We start from the raw sequence: 19,374 nt of genomic DNA, 5'->3' as shown, positions 1-19,374 counted from the left end.
CCCAAGCACTGTAATCTCCTTGCTGCAAGACCCCACCATCCTTCCTAGAGAGGAGCTGTGAGGCTGCTCTTAGAAGAGCTCTCAGGCTCTCACTGCTTGTGTTGACATCTTGTGGAGTACACGTTTGATGACCTCGCCAAGAAAGACACAGGAGGGTGGCACCGTGGCCTTCCCACGTGGATCTGGGATGTGCTCACCTCTTCTGAAATCCCAGAGCCTCCCAGGAGGGCTGCTGAGCACCAAACCAGTTCTCTGTGGGAGCAGTGGAGAGAGCTGCAAACCCTGAGCTGTGCGTTCCCGAAATCAGCGCCGGGGTTTGGGCTGAGGTCAGGTTGCAGGATCAGGGGTGTAAATGTGCACACCTCCATGTCTCCTGGGTCCATGCTGGGTTCTGCACTGCAACATGCCTAACACTCTGTTGTGTAATCTGTGGTTTGGTGTCTGTGTTCCTCACTACTTTTGAAAACTTCCCTCTTTCTTCTTACAAATGCAGTCAAAGTGTGGGGTCGCTGTAGTGATAATGCTCTGCAGTAACACTTGCATCACTTGTGGACACGGGGACAGGTTGGGCAGAAATTGGCTTTTTTTCTCCCCCACTTTTCATTCAGACTCTTTGAACATCACACTTGTTTTTGCTAGTGTATGTCATATACTCCCCAGCAGAATCACCTTGCAGTAACCAGCATTTAAATGCAAATGGTGGAATGTAACGTGAAATATTTCTCTGAAGTAAAAGCACAAACAGTTTGAATATTGGCTGAACTGAAATCATTCTTTCTAAAAATGATTAGGACCTTCGGGAGAAAAACTGGGAAGCAATGGAAGCATTGGCATCAACTGAAAAATTGCTGCAGGACAAAGTGAACAAGACTGCCAAGGTTGTAATGTTGACTGCTAGAAATGATGCATTAAGCTAGAAGCAGATCTGCAGCTGGTTCTTTAAGTGAAATGGAGACATTTAACTTTTACTGCAGTTTAAGTATAATCTCTTCTGAGTGATCATTCATATACTTTCACCTCTGCTTCTTCCTGTTGTCTTTAGGTTGTTTGTTTTTTTTAATGGTTAGTTTGTGGGCATGCTGACTTTTGATTTCTGTTTGCATAATTGTTAGAGCTGTCGTGAATTGGTTTTGATTTGTGGGGAGCTCCAGATGAAAAGCTGTGCTGGTGAGCAACCTGCTTTCTTCTACTGGGCTTTGGCTGTGCTTGAACCAATCTGTTGGACCTGGGAAGAACCAGGACTAAATTATTATTATTAAAAAATCTGGGAGCTTCTCAGCAAATTCTCACCGCAGCTGTGAATTTCCTCCTTGAAAGCAAGATGTGAAGCTTGACAGGGAACATTGGACCAATGTTCAAAATGATATGGGATGTGATTTGCTCTGACAGGAACTTGTGTTTGCCATGGGCCTGATTCAGTGTTCATTGCCACTGTGCAGAACTCAAAAAAAAAAAAAAAGCATCCAGCTAACCCTAAGAGCAGCAGTCAGGCAGCCAGGAGCAGAGGAGCTCTGGTTTGGGGTTGTGTGTCTGTTCTGGAGCCTGTGCTGTGCTGGCAGGAGCCTGTCCCTGCTCTCACTGTGTGCTAACGCTTGCCTGCTTTCTCCTGCAGCTGGAAGACTTCAGCAAACAGCCTTTAGCCCCTTCCTGGTGGCTCCTAAATTGCTGCCAACTAACACCCAGCACAGCCTCACCACCTAATGTCTCCTGTCTGTTTCTGTCTCTGAATCTCACCCTGCTCACAGCACCGATCCCTTGCAGCAGAGGAACTCAGAGCAGCCAGGCAGCAGCACTGATGTCAAAGGGAAAAACAACCCCAAATATCAGTGGAGGATTTTGCCTCAAAGCTGCCCTTCTGTGCAGTCTTTCAGGCTTTCTACATTTAAGTTTCAATGAGAGCCTGAGTGTTGTATGGCTAAACTAACCCAATCTGCCACAAGCCCAGTGAGCACATGTCCTGTGGCTGCTCTGCTTTTGATGTTAAATACATGGAAGGGCAGATCTGTGGTGCCTGTGGCTCTGGGTATTTATATTTGCAGAGCACTAACAAAAACCACCTGGAGATTGTCACACAGCTCTAATAATTATCTCCCATTGCATCCAGGGTTGGGAAAAGAGGGTGTAAGTGGCTTCCTCTTGAGTATTTAAAAGTAATGTTTTGAAGTCTTCCTTTCTTGGCCTGGTTCAAATGTGCATTAACACAAAGTTTCCTTTTGATTTTAATTCTCTGTTTCCAAAGTGATGACATTATCTTACGGTGATTTTTTTCACACCAAAAATTATTTTAAAAGTACAGGTTAGAAAATAAAAATAGTTGATTTACTAAACTATTTGATTTTGAGCTCACTTAACTTCAGTGGCAGGGCTGGTGCAATCTGTGGGTGCAGTTACTCAGCACAGTGCAGTTTGTGTTGTGGACAAGTGAACAATGGTGTAATTTCTGTACAAACAGGCTAGATTGGAGGAGAACTTCAGAAAATAAAAGCTTAAGCGAGAACAAATGCAAAGGCCAAATTCTGAAGCAATTTGGGGCCCATTACTGAAGCAATTTACTGCAATTTTAGAGACTATAGCTCCTTTCTCACTTAGAAAAAGACTTCCTGGGTTAAGTAAATTGCTGTAGGCAGAGGAGAGGCTGTTGCCAGGTCGGTGAGTGTGGTGCCCAGTGTCACCTGTGCCCTCCTCTTGCTTTAGGAGAAGCAGCAGCACTTGGAAGCTGCCGAGGTGGAGACGCGCCAGCTCCTCCAGAAGCTCTTCCCCAAAGTCTCTCTTCCTTCCAACATGGTAAGAGAAGGAGATCTTCTTAACCTCCTGCTGGGGTCAGGGAGCTCTGCTCCTGCTGGGCTGGGCAGTCCTGCAGTGTTTGCTCACAGCCCCTCTGTCCCAAGGTTTTTGCAGTGGGGTGAGAGTGTCTCTCGCTGGTGATGCCTGTACTTGCACAGGGAAGCAAAGCTGTGGATGGGTTGCTTCAAGAAGTGTTAAAAGAGCAAAATAAAGGTTATTATCTTGTGGTTTTTCTGCCCCAACATCTGATTTACCTGTCTGTGTTATTCAGTGTCTCACTGAGATAGTAAATTTTCAGGGGTGGGTAATGCCTGTTGTGTTTGCTCACTGGCACAATGGGGATCTCTGTATTCCCAGCCTCTCCAGAGGAGCTGCAGTGCCTCAGTGACAGTTAATACAATTTAGAGGGGTTTTATTTTCTTCTCAAGCACTGATTTCCAATTTTATGTTTTATATTTTTGGTGGCTCTCAGTGATTTTTGGTGAATTTCAGTGATTTTTCAGGGAAAATGCCCTGGATTCATGGGGTTCAGATGGGCATCAAGTGAGTCTGGAAACATGGGTGCATTTCATTTATAACCCCTAGAGGTTTGGAATATTCATATTGAAAATTGTTCCCAAATGTGCTAAAGTGCGTGCCCTGATGAAAGGACTTTCTGTAAGGTTATAAAACACCCTTCCTAGAGTTACCCAGCAGCTGCTTGAAGTGCTCAGGGATTTGGGGAAAGATTCCTTTGAATCCTCAAATGCTTCTGCAGAGCCCTGACACTTGCAGGGAGTCCTCTGTCACCCAGCTGCATTTCAGCTCATCCAGGCCCCCCTGAGCTGTGTGTGTGTCTCATCACCTCGTGCTCCTGGGCTGCTGCCAGCTCTGTGTGGCACTGGCTGAACAACAACCATGGGGCTGTGTGTGAGCTCCTGGGACACTGGGACCCTGCTCCCTCAGCAGTGGGGAGGGACATGGCCTGGGGAGAGCTCTCTCAGCCTTAACTGAATGATTTCCCAACAGAGCCACAGTGAGTGGATATGTGGGTTTGAAAAGATGGCTAAAGAATACCTAAGAGAGGCTTCAGGATCTGAAGATGTCAAGGTAGGCACAAAAGATGGACAGCTGGTGTGTGGCATAAAGGATTTGTCCAGGATAAATCTTACAAATTGTGCTGTGGGTTGGGAAATTCAGGTTCTCAGACAAGGCACAAGAAAATTGCTTTATATTAATTCTAGAATGGTTTGGGTTAAAGATCATCCAGTTGCAGCCCCTGTGCCTTGGCCAGGGTTGCCAGTCACTAGCCCAAGTTCTTCAAGCCTCATCCAGCCTGGCCTTGAACACTTCCAGAGTTGAGTCAGCCACAGCTTCTCTGGGCATCCTGCTGTTCAGATATTTACAGAAATGTATTTGCATCTTTGCTAAGTACCTTGTGGAATTGTGAGTTGATCATGAAGATCCCCATTCTCTTTTTTTTTTAAGTAATGGGGTTTTTTTACACTAACTCAAAGTTTGTGACTGAGTATTGAGAGTTGTAGGTGAACACTGCACTTGCTGTTGTTTTTTCATGGGTTGGAAAGACAGACCTGCCCAGGAGTGATAGCAGCTTGTTGAAATAAGATGGATAGAACTGAAATGCATCCACTGAGATGTGACTCTTGTGGTGCCTTTCCTCCTTTGCCAGGCTATGGAGCAGAAGTTGAAGGAGGCTGAGGAAATGCACATCCTGCTGCAGCTGGAGTGTGAGAAATACAAATCTGTTCTGGCAGAGACAGTAAGTGGGATGCCTGGTCACCTCTGTGATGTTCCAGCTGCCTTTCTTCTGCTCTGAGCTTTCAAATCCCTCTCTCTTCTTAGGAGGGGATTTTACAAAGGCTACAGAGGAGTGTGGAAGAGGAAGAAAGCAAATGGAAGATAAAAGTTGAAGAATCACAGAAGGAACTTAAACAGGTATTTCTGAAGTTGTTTTTTTTTTCCCTCAGCAGCCAGGCAGGCTCTGCTTGAAGTCACAGAGAGTGTCTGAGCTCTGTGAAGGCAGGTGTGGAACAGCCCTGGCTGCCTGGTTTGATGTGTGCATGGCCAGGGGATGAAAAAGGTGAAGCCTGCAACAAGTATAATAGGAGTGATTCCTCACATCAGTGGTATTTTTGGTGCTGTGATACTTAGCTTCATGTAAAGGCTGGGTTTTCTCTTTTGAAGGAATGTATTTCCACTAAGGAGACTGAAAAATGGAGGATTTGTTGATATCTTTAGATTTATGTCACTATTTCTGCTGCCATTTTTACAGAAGCAAGAAAAACAAACAGCACAGGTATAAAGTCTTTGACCATTATGATAAATCTGTGTCACAGTCACAGAATCCCAGAATGGTTTGGGTTGGAAGGACCTTAAAGCTCATCCAGTTCCACCCCCTGCCATGGCAGGGACACCTTCCACTATCCCAGGCTGCTCCAAGCCCTGTCCAGCCTGGCCTTGGATAATTCCAGGGATGGGGAGTCCTTTGCAGATGCTGCAGGAAGCAGCCAAATAATAAATAATAATATTAATGCTGATGGGATAGGAAGCCAAAGATTGACTGTACAAGTGTCCCATTAATGTGCCTAAGAATATATATTTTTCTGACCCTGGTAACTTGGACTCTGTTTTTATTGAGCACATAGGGTTTTTTTCTGAGTATATTTGTGAGCAGACATGGACTCTGTGCTAAAATTGAAGTATCATAGAGTCATAACAGTTTTCTGAAAGCTGTTAAAGTGCTGCCCAATCCATTATGGTCAACTAATTACACTTGAAATTGCCTGCAAAGCTTTCCTTTTAGGAAGGCTCTGTTGATAGCAAAAATGGGAAGAAAAAGAGCTTTTATGTTTATTTTCTAATCTAGAAATAAAGTAGGTCAAACAGCTTTTTTTTTTTTTAAGTAATTTCTAAAGTATCTCTGTTTAGTAAATTTGAGTGGCACTGTGTGAGCCTGGCAGCAAACAGATGATTTATAAACATTTTGTTTGAGGGGCTTATAAAGGCTGTCAGATCTGGAACTATAGATGTGCTGCCATCTGCTGCACTTACACAGCCCCAAAAAAGGCTAAAAATGCTGGGTTTGGGTACATGGATGCTGAATACTTCCAGTCTGGGAAGGATATTTTCCTTACCATGGCTAATGGACAGCTGGATTAGTGCTTCTATTTCAAATCTTTCAGGCACGTGGGCTCTAAGTATGTCAAAGAACTTGGGCTGGGAATAGGTAGGAATGGTGTAGACTCAGTAAATTGAATTATTTCAGTGAGCATCTTATTTTATTCAGCCACTCTGATTTCATCCCTCGTATTTTTAGGATAAAATGTTTAGATATTTAGGATAAAGGATTATAGATCATTTCTACAACCTTGTGTATTGATGCAGAGTTTGTCTCAGACCAACCCAACTAAATATCTTTATTTTTCCCCCAAACTGCAGGTGCGTTCCGTGGTCACTTCTTTGCAGCACGAGGTGGAGAGGTTAAAGGAAGAAAACAAAGAAGTTGAAACTGTAGGTGCAGGTGGTTTTTTCTTCTTGTCTTTGAAGCTTTAGGTTGTTGAAATACAGTTTGGGCTTGTGCTGTAAATCTGAACTTCTCCCAGCCCGTGCTGCAGTTTAAGCTGAGCCTTTGGGGCAGGGTTTTTAAAAAGCAGAGAAGCTGGAAAGTTGTTCTGGTTTTTACTTCTGTACTCACCCACTGGGGCTCTTTCTTGGGAGACAGTTCACTGCTTGTTGACAATCATGGGCTTGATTCTTTCTCTTTTTATCTTATTTTTGATGTTTAAATCTGCAATCTGACGTTTAAATCTGTGCGATCGCTGGGCTTGAAATGCTCTCAAAGCATCGTGGAGTATCTGATAGGAATTTACAGCCAATTATAAATCAAGCAAATGATACTGCAAGAAAGCACTGGAAACATCTGTTTTAACTCTGTTTTTCTGTTTCTAGCTTAAAAAAGAGAGAGAACATTTGGAAAGTGAACTAGAAAAGGCAGAAATAGAACGATCCACTTATGTTTCAGAAGTCAGAGAGGTAAACATCATTGTCCAAGCTGTACTATTTTTTTTTTTTTTCTTTTGGTTACCAGTTGGCTGGCAAACTAACCTAGTGCTTAGCCCCTGTGGCTGAGGAATTTGTGTGCTTGTGACCTTAGGGTAGAGCAGCACACTAATAACTGAGCAGAAGAGAACGGGCATACTAAGGAGACAAATCCTAAAACTCTAAACTTCATTTCAGCTCAAAGATCTCTTGACTGAATTGCAGAAAAAACTTGATGATTCATATTCTGAAGCAGTAAGACAGAATGAAGAGTTAAATTTGGTAAGAAGCTTGTTGGGCACAAACGAGGCTCCCAGCATACGTCTGAAGTGGAGACTTATTTCAAATCCTGTCTGTTCTGCTAACCTCTTCAGCCTGATATTTTTGTCCATTGAAATCATTTATGTAGTCTGACTTTTACAATTTGTCTCTTTTCTCTGCTCCTAACAATAGCATGTCTGGTTCTTAAGACTTTTTCCCAAAGTCTGTAAGACTTTCATCCCTGAAACTTCTTGAGAAGATTTGCAGTGTAGGCATCTGCAGCAGCAAGTGTAATGTCCTTGGAGCAACAAAAGTGGTGCTCTCATCAGTTTAACTGAAGGATTATTCTCTTCTGGTGGTTTTTTTTTCCACCCAAAGCTTTTGAGGATGCAGCAGTGCTATCCCTGCTCTGACTCTGCAGAGCCTTTTCCATCCTGCTCTGTATGAACAGAAATTGGCCAGACCCAAAGTTGGATGAATTCAGAGTATTCAGCCATTCAGCTGCTGACACCCTGCTGTGGCTGAATGGCTGTGCTGGCTTGGTGCTTGCATGTGTTACAGCCTGTTTGGCTAGAAATGCTTCCAGCCAATAATGCTCCTCTAGCAGCTTTCTCAAGAAGGACTTGGATTAACAGCATAGACCTAAGGATGCATGGTTTTCCATTTTGAGCCCTTTCCCTTCTCACTTGTTTCAGTGACCTGTTTTTTAAGGCTGCAGGAGCAGTCAGAGCCTTCCTCTGCTTGTGTTTGGCCAGTGCTTTCCTGCTTTTGAGCCAGAATTAGGGAGGGTTCTCCCTGTCACCGTGTCTGTGGGATGATGGGACAACCAGGCTGCTGCCACTGATGTAGCTGGGCTGAAATAGTTGATTTTTCTAAATCACCACCACCACCACAGTAACAATGTGCTTAAGTTAATGGTACCCTCAGCAAGCAAAGCCTCTCCTTCTGAAAGCAGGGAAAATGGGAATTGAATGCATATCTGGGAGTTAATCAGTAAACACCAACCTCTTTGAGGCAACAATTTATTATGTCTTTGCACAACAAAAGCTTAAAAAGCTGAGCTCCCTGCTAGGGCAGCTTGAGTGCAATGTGATGGTGCTGTGCTGGTGGGAGTGAGAGGATGTGTTAAAGAGCCACCTCCATGCAGCTGGCTCAGGAATGCTGTCCTGAGTGTGTGTGAGTGGCTTCTGCAGGAGGCTGAGGAGTAGAAATTGTGGCATTTCAGAATGGGTTCCCCACTATTTAAAAGGGAAGCAAGGAAAAAGTGAAACTGTAGAGGAGCTTCCTCAAAATGGGTAAGCCCAGCATTCACCAGCCCAGGTGCTCCAAAGGGGGAAGCCTTGCAAGGGTGAGACAAACACAGTGTGTAGGTTTGGAGTCAGTAAAAATCCAGGGCTCTGAGTAGCCCATTGTTCCCTCCTTTAATCTCCTGCTGGCTTCCAGGAAGATTGACAGCAGGAATAGTGAACATTAGCACAGCACACTTCAGAGGCACAAATCCAACAAAATTGGCACTCGAGCTCCTTGTTAGCACTTCTGTTTGAGGCTCAAGCCTCAAGTGCTCTGGCTGGTTCTGTGTGCTGTATTGAAGAGCAATCAAAATATCCTTTAAAAAACTGTGTATCCTTTGGAAAGGCTGCAGTTTAAGTACTGACTGCAGCCAGTACAAAGTATTCATCCCTCTTGACTGAAATAGTTTCACTGTTTTGGATTGAATCTAAACACAATCGACAAGTTAATATCCCCCTGTCAGTGATTCATGCCTTGATGTGCCATTAACAGACTGGTTAAGTCAACAGAGTTGTAGTAAGTGGTGCTTTATTAAGATGATAAGTAGAGCTTTTTAGTTTATTCAGCAGTAGAGAGACTGTTTAGCCTGCTCTAGCAAGATGACAATCTTCATTTTTGCATATTTGCTGTGAATTAAGTTGGAGTCTGGGCTGACTCCCTTGATAAGGATGCTGGAGAGGCTGATGCTCCCCCTGGAATGGAGGTGCAAAGTTGAAACCACTCCTAAGGAAGCCAATGCCAACCACGTTTTTGTCTTCTGCAGTTTCCATTCTTTACCTTTATCTTTACAGATGGAGTCTCTCTTCCTTGACTGTCCTGGTAAACCTCATCATACATGTCCACTAATCCCCTGTGTGCAGTAATTGTTAGTAACTCTGACTCCCTTTGCAGTCCATGTGCACTGGGTTAATCCCTGGGACAGACAGAGGAGATCTGTGTGTGTGAGTGGAACTGATTTGCTTGGTTACTCTTTTGCAGCTGAAAACACAGCTAAATGAAACACTATCAAAACTCAAAGTTGATCAAAATGAGAGAGAAAAAGTAGCTGGTGACTTGCCCAAGGTAAGCAGAGACCCTTAGCAGTTGCACATATAAATGTTAGCAGAACCCCTCAATGTCTGTAGTTTTGCAGTGCTGGAAATGATGATTTGGAACTTGATTGGAGCTGGTGGGGTGTCTTGCTCCACTGGCAGGGACTGTAAGAGCTCTACCTGCAGGTCAGAAATGCATGAAACTGCAGCTAAAATGATAATGATAAAATGAGAGGATAAACCTGCAGCTAAAAGCTCTGTTTAATCATCCTTCTTGAGAGACTCCCCTGTTCCTGATAATTTTATGCCAATAGGTACAAGTGGGGATTTGGGGCTGACAAATAATTCTTTATTTAAAAGAAACCCCAGCCTAACAAAAAGCCCATCCCACAGCCCTCCACCCACACTGCAGGTTTTTAAATCCAGTCTCAGATGGCAGAGGGCTGCAAACTGCTTTACAGAGCATCTGCCCCTTTGCATGTGGTGACATAGCCACTGTAACCCAGGAGACTGCAAATCCTGAAAGCTGGATCTGTGCAAGTGTGATGGGACAAACAGGTGGGTTTCCTGTGCTTTTCCTCAATGACAAGATGGGTTGGAGTGGAAAATCTTGAAGCATGAGAGGTCTCAGTGCTGTCACTCCAGAAGCAAAGGTGTCATGGGAGAATTGGTAAATGGAGTCAGGAGTAGCCTGTGGAGTGCTGGGCTCTGGCTCCAGGCTCTGCAGCACCTTGTTCCTCCAGCATAGTATCAAACTGGGCTGAGTTCTTCCAGGGCTGGAGTGGGAGATGCTGTTGGGGGAGCATATTTTGTCCTGGACAGGGATAGGTGATCACAAAAGCACTGGAGGAGGTGAGAAGCTAAAGAAAACCTGCTGAAATAAAGAATTTAAAACATTTTGCTCTGGGTGGTTGTGTTGGGTGTTGACATACAAAGCCAGCTGTGCTGATGTCCATGGTTCATGGTGTATCCTACATAAATACAGAGCTGGGGTTAGGATTTTGGAGACCTGCACTCCTGCTCTTGTGAAATTTACTGCATGATTTTTTACCTAATAACCTGATGTGAGACTGTTAAAGCTTCCCTGTAGGATTGCTCTCAGATGCAGACAGGCTGACAATGCAGCATGCTGATTGTGAGGAGACATGTCAGTCTTGGCAAATGGGCTGGTCCCTGGAGCAAATCTGGCATAAAAGAGATTTCCTCCTGAGCAGTGATTTCCTGTGTCTCTGGTGCTCTCAGGGAGATGGGGCTTTGCTAATTGTTGTGCCATCCTGATTCTTCCTTTTTTTTTTTTTTAATATGTCTTTTTTTTATCCTGTCTTTCCCTTACAGGCCCAGGAGTCTTTGGCAGCTCTGGAGAGAGAAATTGGGAAGGTTTTTGGGGATGCCAATGTTATTGAAAACAGCGACGTTTGCACAGACTCGGTGAGTGATTCCTGGAGCTCGTGCTCAGGGGCCACTCAAATCTCCAAGTGGCAACTTTGGGAAGTGAGGCCCAGCAGAGGAACAGGATGTTTGGGTGATTGGGGCTTTATCCAGTGCTCCAGCTTGCCAGGGTGTCAAGGATTCACTGGGAATTTTGCTGCTGTCTGGATCGTGCCCTCCTTCCTGTGCCTCAGATTTACAAGGAGGGAGGGGAGGTATTCTGGGCTTTTGCTGGGTTTTTGGTTTGGTTTGGGCAAAAGTGGGGAGATCCCCAGACTTGTCCCTTCAAGAAGGGAAAAGGGAAGCCAAAAATAACTCAGCTGATGACTAACTGGGCTGAAAACACTGTTGGGTTGGCCCTTCTGATATCAGTAATGCCAAAGAAAGGCAGTCTTGCACAACCTGTAACACTCAGGCAGAGATTCTCTTGCCAGAACATGGTTCCTTCTGCTCCTCTGCAGCTGTGGCCAAGAGCCAGAACTTGATTTCAGCTGCTCCTGGGAATTTGTGTTGACCTTGATGTGGCCCAGCAGCAAAATGTTGCTAAGATGAGCTTCAGGCCTGAGTGCTGTGGGTGGGTGATTCTGCAGGCTGCTGGTGTTCCTGGATCCTCCAGCAGTGACATTCCACCTTTAGGGTCTGGAACTGGGGCAGCTGGCTCCCCTGAGCCTGTGGGGTGCTGTGAGCATGGCTGGCTGTGGAGCTGGTCCTCAGAGCATTGCCCTAAAGACACCACCTGCACAGGGGGCTGGCCTGGGGCTTTGGCAGTGGCTTTTTTCATCTCTGGCCAAAGGAGCTTTCACACCAGCCCTGGAACAGCTTTCCAGAGGGCAGTTGGGAAGGCTGAAGGAGATTCTTTCCCAGCTCAGTGGTGTCAGTGGAGCTCATTCCCCATTTTCTTCTGAGTGGAAGGACCTGCTGTCATTTGAGGGGCAGAGGAGCTCTTGCTGATAGCACAAATAATTGATATCTGCTCCTTTTAGCTGCTGAACCTAAGTGGCTTCATCTGCTGTGAGAGGAAGCTCGGGGTGCTCTGAGGAGAGCTGCAGGAAAGCCTTTGTAGTCATTAGGAGGAATGGAATGGCTTTTCCAGGCTCATCACTCATGGATGCTGATGGACCCCTGTGCTGGGCTTGCTGTGGCTGAGCCAGAGATGCAGCTGGGCCTGTGAGATTTCAGATGTGCCAACCCTGGGAGCTGATTCCTGGAGGATGGGAGGCTGCTGAGCCCTCCCTGTGCTCCCAGGGGAGACCAGGGGTTTTGGTGCTGATGCCTTGAGAAGGCTGACCTAGAGCAGAGCCTGGACTGAGCTAAAGAATAAAGAAGAGATTTATTGAAAGGCCTCCATGGATCCACCTTGGGCAGCACCAGAGTCCAGCCAGGGCTGCACCCAAGATGAACCAAAATGGCCCCAAAATGCACAGCTGGTTACGGGGTCTCTCCCTGGGATCAGCTCTGCTCCATTTGCACCTTGCAGTTCATTGTCCCATCCCAGCTTTAGCCCAGGCAGTCCCATCCTTCTCCAGCCCACGGGGTTTGTGCTCCTGGGCTGAGATTTGGCTCATTTGTCCTTGGTGCCCAGCTGGAGCAGGAATTGTTTTGTCTCCCTGCTCTGTGCACAGAGCTCACCATCCCCTGATGAGAAGCCCAGACTCTCACACTAAAGCAGCACAGAATGTGAAAAACAGAAAAGCTAAACCTGAGGCATCAGTGCCAGTCAGGTGCTGTGTCCCTGTCTGCAGCAGGCTGGAGAAAAGCCCTCCTCAAGCCACTCCCCAGCTCTCTGTGCTGTCCCTTCATGGCTTATCCCTGTGCTGCATGGGGACAGCAGTGCCATCAGCCATGGCATCTGTGGCTGGTGGCTCTGGCAGCCCTCCTGAGCTGGGCTGTCACTAGATGTGCCCTGTGGTGGCCCAAAAGTGCTTGTTTGGGTTAATTGCCTTACCTCCCAAAACCCCTGTGGCTCTCCCATTGCTCTGCTCTTGCTGCACATGGTGGAGCCCAGGTTTCTGCCAGAATATCCATGGCTTTGTTCTAAAGAGGAGTGTGGAAAAACAGTCCTAATAAACCTGCAATTAAGCCTTCATTAGTAAAAATACATTAATTGTCTAAGCAGCACTCTTGACAGGTAGCCATTGGCAGAGGCTGGAATTAGAACATTATCTTTTCTCCAAGCCTTTTCTGCTGCTTTTTTTTTTTTTCCTCTTTTTGAGGGGAGAAAAGGAAACTGTCTCCCCAGAAACCTAAAAACCCAGCTGAAAATAGCTCTGAGATCAAAAAAGAAAGTCTTCCAGCCACTTCCACCTAGCAACAGTGCCTCTTTCTTTTTTTCTTTTTCACTAAGGACCTGAAAACACATGCTCGAAAATGAACATATTTGTTCCTTCTGGGTGCTGGAACCAACCCACAAAATTGAGAAATGATACTTGCATAAACCCTCAAACACACTCAGAGTGTTTTCTTTAGCCTGCTTTGCTTTCTGTTTAAAAATAGAGCATTTGGGGTTTCTAATCAGCTGCTTTGTCACTTCTGGGACCAGCTGATGACTAAAGGGGGCTTTTAGTGTGCTTTAAGGAAGTCATTTATATTCAGCAGCTTGCTTAGGCACTGAGCTTGATCTGAGGCTTATGTGCAATCTGATGTGCTTCTCCCCCCAAATCTCAGTGCAGAGCAGTCCATCTCTGGGAACTGGGAATGCCAGATGTGTCAAACAGCCAAGGGGAATCTGTCCAGACTGTTCAGCTCCTCTTGTAGCTGCTGGGTCTGAAATCACAGGGCCTTCCCCACTACCATCCTCTTCCTCTCCTCATCCTCATCTCCCAGAGAAGTGGATCACAGAATCCCAGAATGGTTTGGGTTGGAAGGGACCTTCCAGTTCCACCCCCTGCTGGAGGTGGGGACACCTGCCACTGTCCCAGGTTGTTCCAAGCCCTGTCCAGCCTGGCCTGGAACACTTCCAGGGATCCAGGGGCAGCCACAGCTTCTCTGGGCACCCTGTGCCAGGGCCTCCCCACCCTCCCAGGGAAGGATTTATTCTGTTTATGTGACCTAAATTCCCCCTCTTTCCCCCAAGTCATGGCGAGCACAGGGCTGGGGCTCAGCAGTGGGAGGCAGCTGTGCACTCTGGGTTAGCAGGAGCTGCTGGAGGACTGTGCTGAGCCCAGATCCATTGGGATCTAGTCAGGATTGGCCCCAGGAGGATTGGGGATGTGTCTATAATTCATGAGTGAGCACTGCCTGAGATTAGTGAGGTCACAGAACAGAAGGGAGATGCAGTAAATGAGGGAGGGAGGGAGGGAGGAGCTGTTCCCAGAGGGGGGCTGGAATGCTCTGGGTCCTTCCTTGCTCCTGCTGCTTCTGTGCTGCTGCCCAGGCAGCCTCACTGCTGCTCAGAGCTGGATTAATTCATCTCTTGGGCTGCTAATTGCCTTTACCTTTCCACTTCCACCAGTCAGTGTGAGACTGCTAAGCCAAGTCTCAGCCCTGACAGACCTGATTTTCTTCTTTAATAAGGGTAAAACAGGTTAAGGCGACCCTAATGCAGATCCCAATGATTTTTTTACAGTAGAAAAATGTTTACCAGTTGCAGAGGAGTAAGAGCTTTGCTGTAGATTGTTTTGTTCTCTTGTCTGAGCCTGGAGTTGTTCCTGTAATGGTGCAGGTGCTTGAGTTTGATTTACTGCTCATTTTGCATTTCCAGCCAAATGGGAGCAGGGAAAATGGCCCTCTCTGAACTCCCTCTAATTTCCCTGGAGCTCTGGGGAGAGATTTGCACCCCCATTATGCATCAGTCTCATTCTGTGGGTAACACCAGAGCTGGGCTGGTGGATGCTGAGAGCCTGCAAACCCCTCTGTGCCCCTGTGGAGAATTGGGTACTTCTGCATTGCTGACACCATGGCACAGTTGCTGATTTTGGGCTGTTCAATTTCAAGGAAAAGCTCTCCTGCAGGTGATCTGCATGTCTGTGTTCTGAGCTGAATAAGGAGCAGTAAGGTGGGTGTGTTGGATGTGGAGTGCTCTGTGCATCTCTGGAGGAGTTAATCAATAAATATAATAAAACAGGGGTTAATTAATCAATAAATATAGAATAAAACAGGGATTACACAGCACTGTTAGCCCAGGCTGACAGGCAGGGAGGCAGGAGGGGGAGAGTCCATCTTCAGCTGTGACACTTCCTGATTAAGAAACTGTTGAATTCTTAGGAAAAAAACAAAAGGCTTTTATTTTTGTTTCAAAACACAAGCTCAGCATTTTCATTTCAGCACAGGAAACTTTCTAGCTCCTGGTAGCTTTCATTTTTCCTTTTCTCTGTGTTTTCTGGTGCTTGGACTGTTGTGTGAAGCCAAGTGGGAATTTCCCAGAGGTTTGGAGCAGAGGGTGAATCCATGGGATGGCTGTGGGTGGGGAAGGGTGTGGATCTCCAGGCAGCTGTTCCAAATGCTGTGTCACAGCTGGAGCTGCCTTGGGCTGGGCTGTTGGGCACTGCTGAGGACACATCCCTCAGCTCCTCAGTCACACCCAGGCCTGGTGGTGCAGGAGTTCTGCTGCTCCAGCTCTGGGCTCAGGAGTTGTGCCTGTGATGCCTTGTGGGGGCTGAGCTAGAGCAGAGACTGGACTGAGCTAAAGAATAAAGCAGGGATTTATTAAAAGGCCTCCATGGATCCACCCTGGGCAGCACCAGAGCCCAGCCAGGGCTGCACCCAGGATGAATCAAAATGGTCACAAAATGGACAACTGGTCACAGGGTCTCTCACTTTGATCAGTTCTGCTCCATTTGCACCTTGCAGTTCATTGTCCCAGCCCAGCTTTAGCCCAGGCAGTCCCATCCTTCTCCAGCCCACGGGGTTTGTGCTCCTGGGCTGAGATTTGGATCATTTGTCCTTGGTGCCCAGCTGGAGCAGGAATTGTTTTGTCTCCCTGCTCTGTGCACAGAGCTCACCATCCCATAATATGAAGCCCAGACCCCCACACTAAAGCAGCACAGAATGTGAAAAACAGAAAAGCTCAAACCTGAGGCATCAGCTGTGCACCCTGGCCTGTGTGATAAACCACATCTGTGGGGGTTCAGCCAGGCTGGTGGGGAAATAACCTTTGAGGTGAGGCTGGATCAGCTGAGGATCTCTGCACAGCTCCTGGGAGCAGGGAGGGCTGGAGCCCCAGGCAGGGAGGGTAGGAGCTGGATGTGCAGGTGGTTCCCTGGAACAGGAAAGGACTCCTTGACTTTGAACCATGTTCTCCTTAAATGTGGCCATAACCCTCTGCCTGACAAGAATTGTTCCCTTCTGCACCACGAGTTGTAATTTTATACAGAGGATCTAATTCTGGGCTTTCTTGGTAATTAGATTGTAAATGAGTTTTTGATGATTTTCTTTTTTTTTTTTCCTTCTTTCAGGATTTGAGTGATAAAAGGAGAAATGTGGTGGTGAATCTTACCCAGGATGTGGGTCACCTCAAGAAGCTGCTTGTGTCAGTAAGCCAAATGCTGTCAAAGGGATGAGGACACTACAGCCAGGTGGGTGTGGACAGTGCCCCCCCAGTTCAGCTGCTGGGAAGGCCACTGGTGTGTTATGGTGGGACTTTGTTCAAATGAACAACTCCCATGTCAGAATATGAGACTTTTTACAATCAGTGAATTGCTATGGTTGGAAAAGCCTTCTGAGACTGAGTGCAGCCTTTCCCCAGTTCTCCCAAGGCCAGCACTGTCCATGTCCCCATGTGCCACATCCAGGGATGGAGATTCCATCACTGCCCTGTTCTAATGCCTGACCCTGCTAACACTTGCAGTGAAGAATCTTTTCCTAATACTCATCCAAACTCCACATGCAAATCATAAAAAGCTCCTGGTAGGCCCTGGATTCGTTCCTCTCTGCATGCACATGTCAGTTAGCTGAGACTGATCTTCTGTCCCTCTTGTAGGAGGTAATTCCACCCCTCCCTGCTACTTCCTGCAGCAGGATGCCCCAAGTTTTGTTCTCCCAGAGCCTTTTTTCCTCTTTGTTTGCTCCACCAGCCATTGCTCTGATTGCTTTGGGATGGAGGATATAAAATAACCCACAGCAGTGGCTGGGAGTGTCTGAGCACCAGCCTGCCATGAGCTCTTGAGCAGTTACAGACACGTGGACAAGGCTTTAATTTTAGTACTCAGCCAGCTTGGAAACCTGGTGATTCACAGAATTCCCAGAATCCCTGGGTTGGGAGAGACCTTCAGGATCATCCAGCCCATCCCAGCCCCAACACCTCAGCTGAACCCTGGCCCCCAGTGCCACATCCAGGCTTTGTTAAACACACCCAGGGATGGGGACTCCACCACCTCCCTGGGCAGCCATTCCAGAACTTTATCACCCTTTCTGTGAAACACTTTGCTGATATCCAACCTGTATTCCCTTGGTGCAGCTCGAGGCTGTGTGCTCTGGTTCTGTCTGTGCTGCCTGGAGAAAGAGCCCAGCCCCAGCTGAGCACAGCCACCTTTCAGGGAGTTGTAGATAAAGTTAAATAACCCAGAGTCAGCTGAAGGATGGATAGGCTCAAACACTGAACTTTTTAAGGAAGCTGATGCAGATTTGGGTCTGAACTGGGAGCTGTTTCTCTTGGGAAGCAGCACTGAGGAGTGTCAGAGCTCCCTTTCATCTGCTGAGGTTGGGATTTGTTGCATTCCTGATTCAGGAGCTTTTTGTGCTCCTGCCTTTGTAAAGCAGGGGCAGCAGAGCTGGCAGAGGGCACCTGGGTGTCCAGGAGGGAGGGAGGGAGGGGCTGCTGCACCTTGGCCTCTGCTCTGGGAGGCTGTTCCTGCTCAGCCTCCACCCCCCAGGCTCATTCCCCTGGGCTTCCTCATGGGCTGGCACCAAGGAAATGCAGGCAAGGTGCTGGAGTGAGGAACTGCTGTAACCCTCCTTGGGAGGCTGCTCCTCTGACCTGGTGATTTGTGTTTCTCTTGCAGAGTGAAATCACGGGGGAATCGTTCATTTGAGGATAGCAGAAGGCATTGTATTATATTTTGCCAAATTAAAGCCTTATTTATGTTTTCACCCTTTCTACTTTGTCAGAAACACTGAACAGAGTTTTGTCTTTTCTAATCCTTGTTAGACTACTGATTTAAAGAAAAAAACCCCAACTCTGTAGACACCTCCAGAGTTTAGTTTTATAATAAAAACAAACCTGTTTGGATAATTAGACCTTTACATTCCTGGAGAGACAGTAAACACATAATCTTTTATCTTATTTTGCTCAATAAAACTTGTTCAGAAAACTCCAACGTGGTAAAGTCACCGATGGGAAATGACATTTTAATACTGATGTTGTACACTGTTTTACTTAATTACATTTTTGGGATTAGCTGCCTCTGACTTCAACCTCAAGTAAACACTCCTTTTTTTTTTTCTTTTTTTTTTTTTTCTTTTTTTTTGGGTTGCTAATGTAATCAGTTTTTGTAATGGTGTCAGCAAATAAAGGGATGCTATTATTCAAGGTGTTCCTGCTCTCTTCTTTCAAGTCAGTTTGGATGACTCAGGTGAGGTTTCCACCTCTCCCCTCCCCAAAATGAGCATCAGGCTGTGCTTGGTTTTGGGCAGAGGAGGAGGCACCAGATTTTAAAAAACACAAGAAATCCCTATCAAAGTGCTGTGTAAATTGTGGTTCTGTGCCACGTGTTGTCTTTGGGAAAGGTCAGGGAGTGCCAGGGGGAGGAACAGCTGGAAACACTGGATGTGGCAAAGCCAGTGGTGAGCAGTGTGTCCATCTGAAGAAGTTCTGGGAGAGGGTTTGGATGCTCTGTTACCTTGTGCTTTGTTGGGAACAAGCGTGGGGAGGGTCTCTGATGGGCCAGGGGTTCTGCTGGGGGTGTGGGGAGATCAGATGCCCCCTCCTCTGTATCTTTGAGGAACCTCTCAGTCCTGATTCTGCAGTGGGCAGGGTTAGGGGTGGTTTGGTTTTTTAGAACGCTTGAGGATGTGATTATCTGAGGGAAGGTGATAAAACAGGGGTCAGTCGTTAATTGGGGGTTAATTGCAGAGGTGAAACAGATCAAACTGCTCCCCCTGGGCTGTTCACACTCCCCTCTGTGCTGTTTTTCAGTTAATAGTTGGCCTTCATCAGGCAGGAGGTAAAGAAGCCTCTTCCTTACATGGTTCCAGTGATGTGGATCATGCCAAGTCCTGCTGAGAGCTGTGAAAAAAACCTGGAAAATGTGGTTTCCTCACAGCAGGAGCTACCCCTGGTCTCCAGCTGTGGCCACTGAAGTGTTGTGTTCCATGGAGTTGTTATTCATGGAGTTAAAACTCAAATGCCATTAGCCTGACTTGTGTAGGTGTTTGATGTGCAAAGTAGAAACACACCCCTGCAAGTGCAGATCCAAGGAAAAGCTGAACCCTGGAGGGTCTCCACACTTGCCCTGGTTGGGGTCAGAGGCTCCAGCAGGTGTCCAAGCACCTCTTTTGGGGTGGAATTGGCAGTTTAGTGGATCCATGCAGGTTTGACTGGTTTAAAATGATTTAGGAACATAACCCAGGAGCTTCAGTGGTGATGGTTTGGGCCGGGGTGTCCCTG

At 46.7% G+C, this 19,374-nt stretch overlaps 1 protein-coding gene across 16 annotated transcripts in view; it reads left to right on the top strand.

Moving 5' to 3' along the window:
- Window positions 1-18,297, top strand: part of KTN1 (kinectin 1) — a 78,312-nt gene extending 60,015 nt beyond the window's left edge. For 6 of the 16 annotated variants that reach the window (XM_059850578.1, XM_059850580.1, XM_059850585.1 and 3 more), the window contains 12 exons: window positions 792-878; window positions 2,695-2,784; window positions 3,793-3,873; window positions 4,454-4,543; window positions 4,627-4,719; window positions 6,223-6,294; window positions 6,733-6,816; window positions 7,021-7,104; window positions 9,352-9,435; window positions 10,740-10,832; window positions 16,226-16,345; window positions 17,771-18,297. In XM_059850578.1, coding sequence (XP_059706561.1) covers window positions 792-878; window positions 2,695-2,784; window positions 3,793-3,873; window positions 4,454-4,543; window positions 4,627-4,719; window positions 6,223-6,294; window positions 6,733-6,816; window positions 7,021-7,104; window positions 9,352-9,435; window positions 10,740-10,832; window positions 16,226-16,330 — 963 coding nt within the window. In that variant the 3' untranslated portion in view covers window positions 16,331-16,345; window positions 17,771-18,297. The remainder of the gene's footprint in view (window positions 1-791; window positions 879-2,694; window positions 2,785-3,792; window positions 3,874-4,453; window positions 4,544-4,626; window positions 4,720-6,222; window positions 6,295-6,732; window positions 6,817-7,020; window positions 7,105-9,351; window positions 9,436-10,739; window positions 10,833-16,225; window positions 16,346-17,770) is intronic. The other 10 variants (XM_059850593.1, XM_059850591.1, XM_059850586.1 and 7 more) reach the window with 6 other exon arrangements.
- Window positions 18,298-19,374: the final 1,077 nt, after the last annotated feature.

The sequence above is a fragment of the Haemorhous mexicanus genome, chromosome 6 (assembly GCF_027477595.1).
Source record: "Haemorhous mexicanus isolate bHaeMex1 chromosome 6, bHaeMex1.pri, whole genome shotgun sequence".
In the NCBI taxonomy this organism is placed as follows: Eukaryota; Metazoa; Chordata; class Aves; order Passeriformes; family Fringillidae; genus Haemorhous; species Haemorhous mexicanus.
This window is presented reverse-complemented; position numbering and strand designations above follow the sequence as displayed.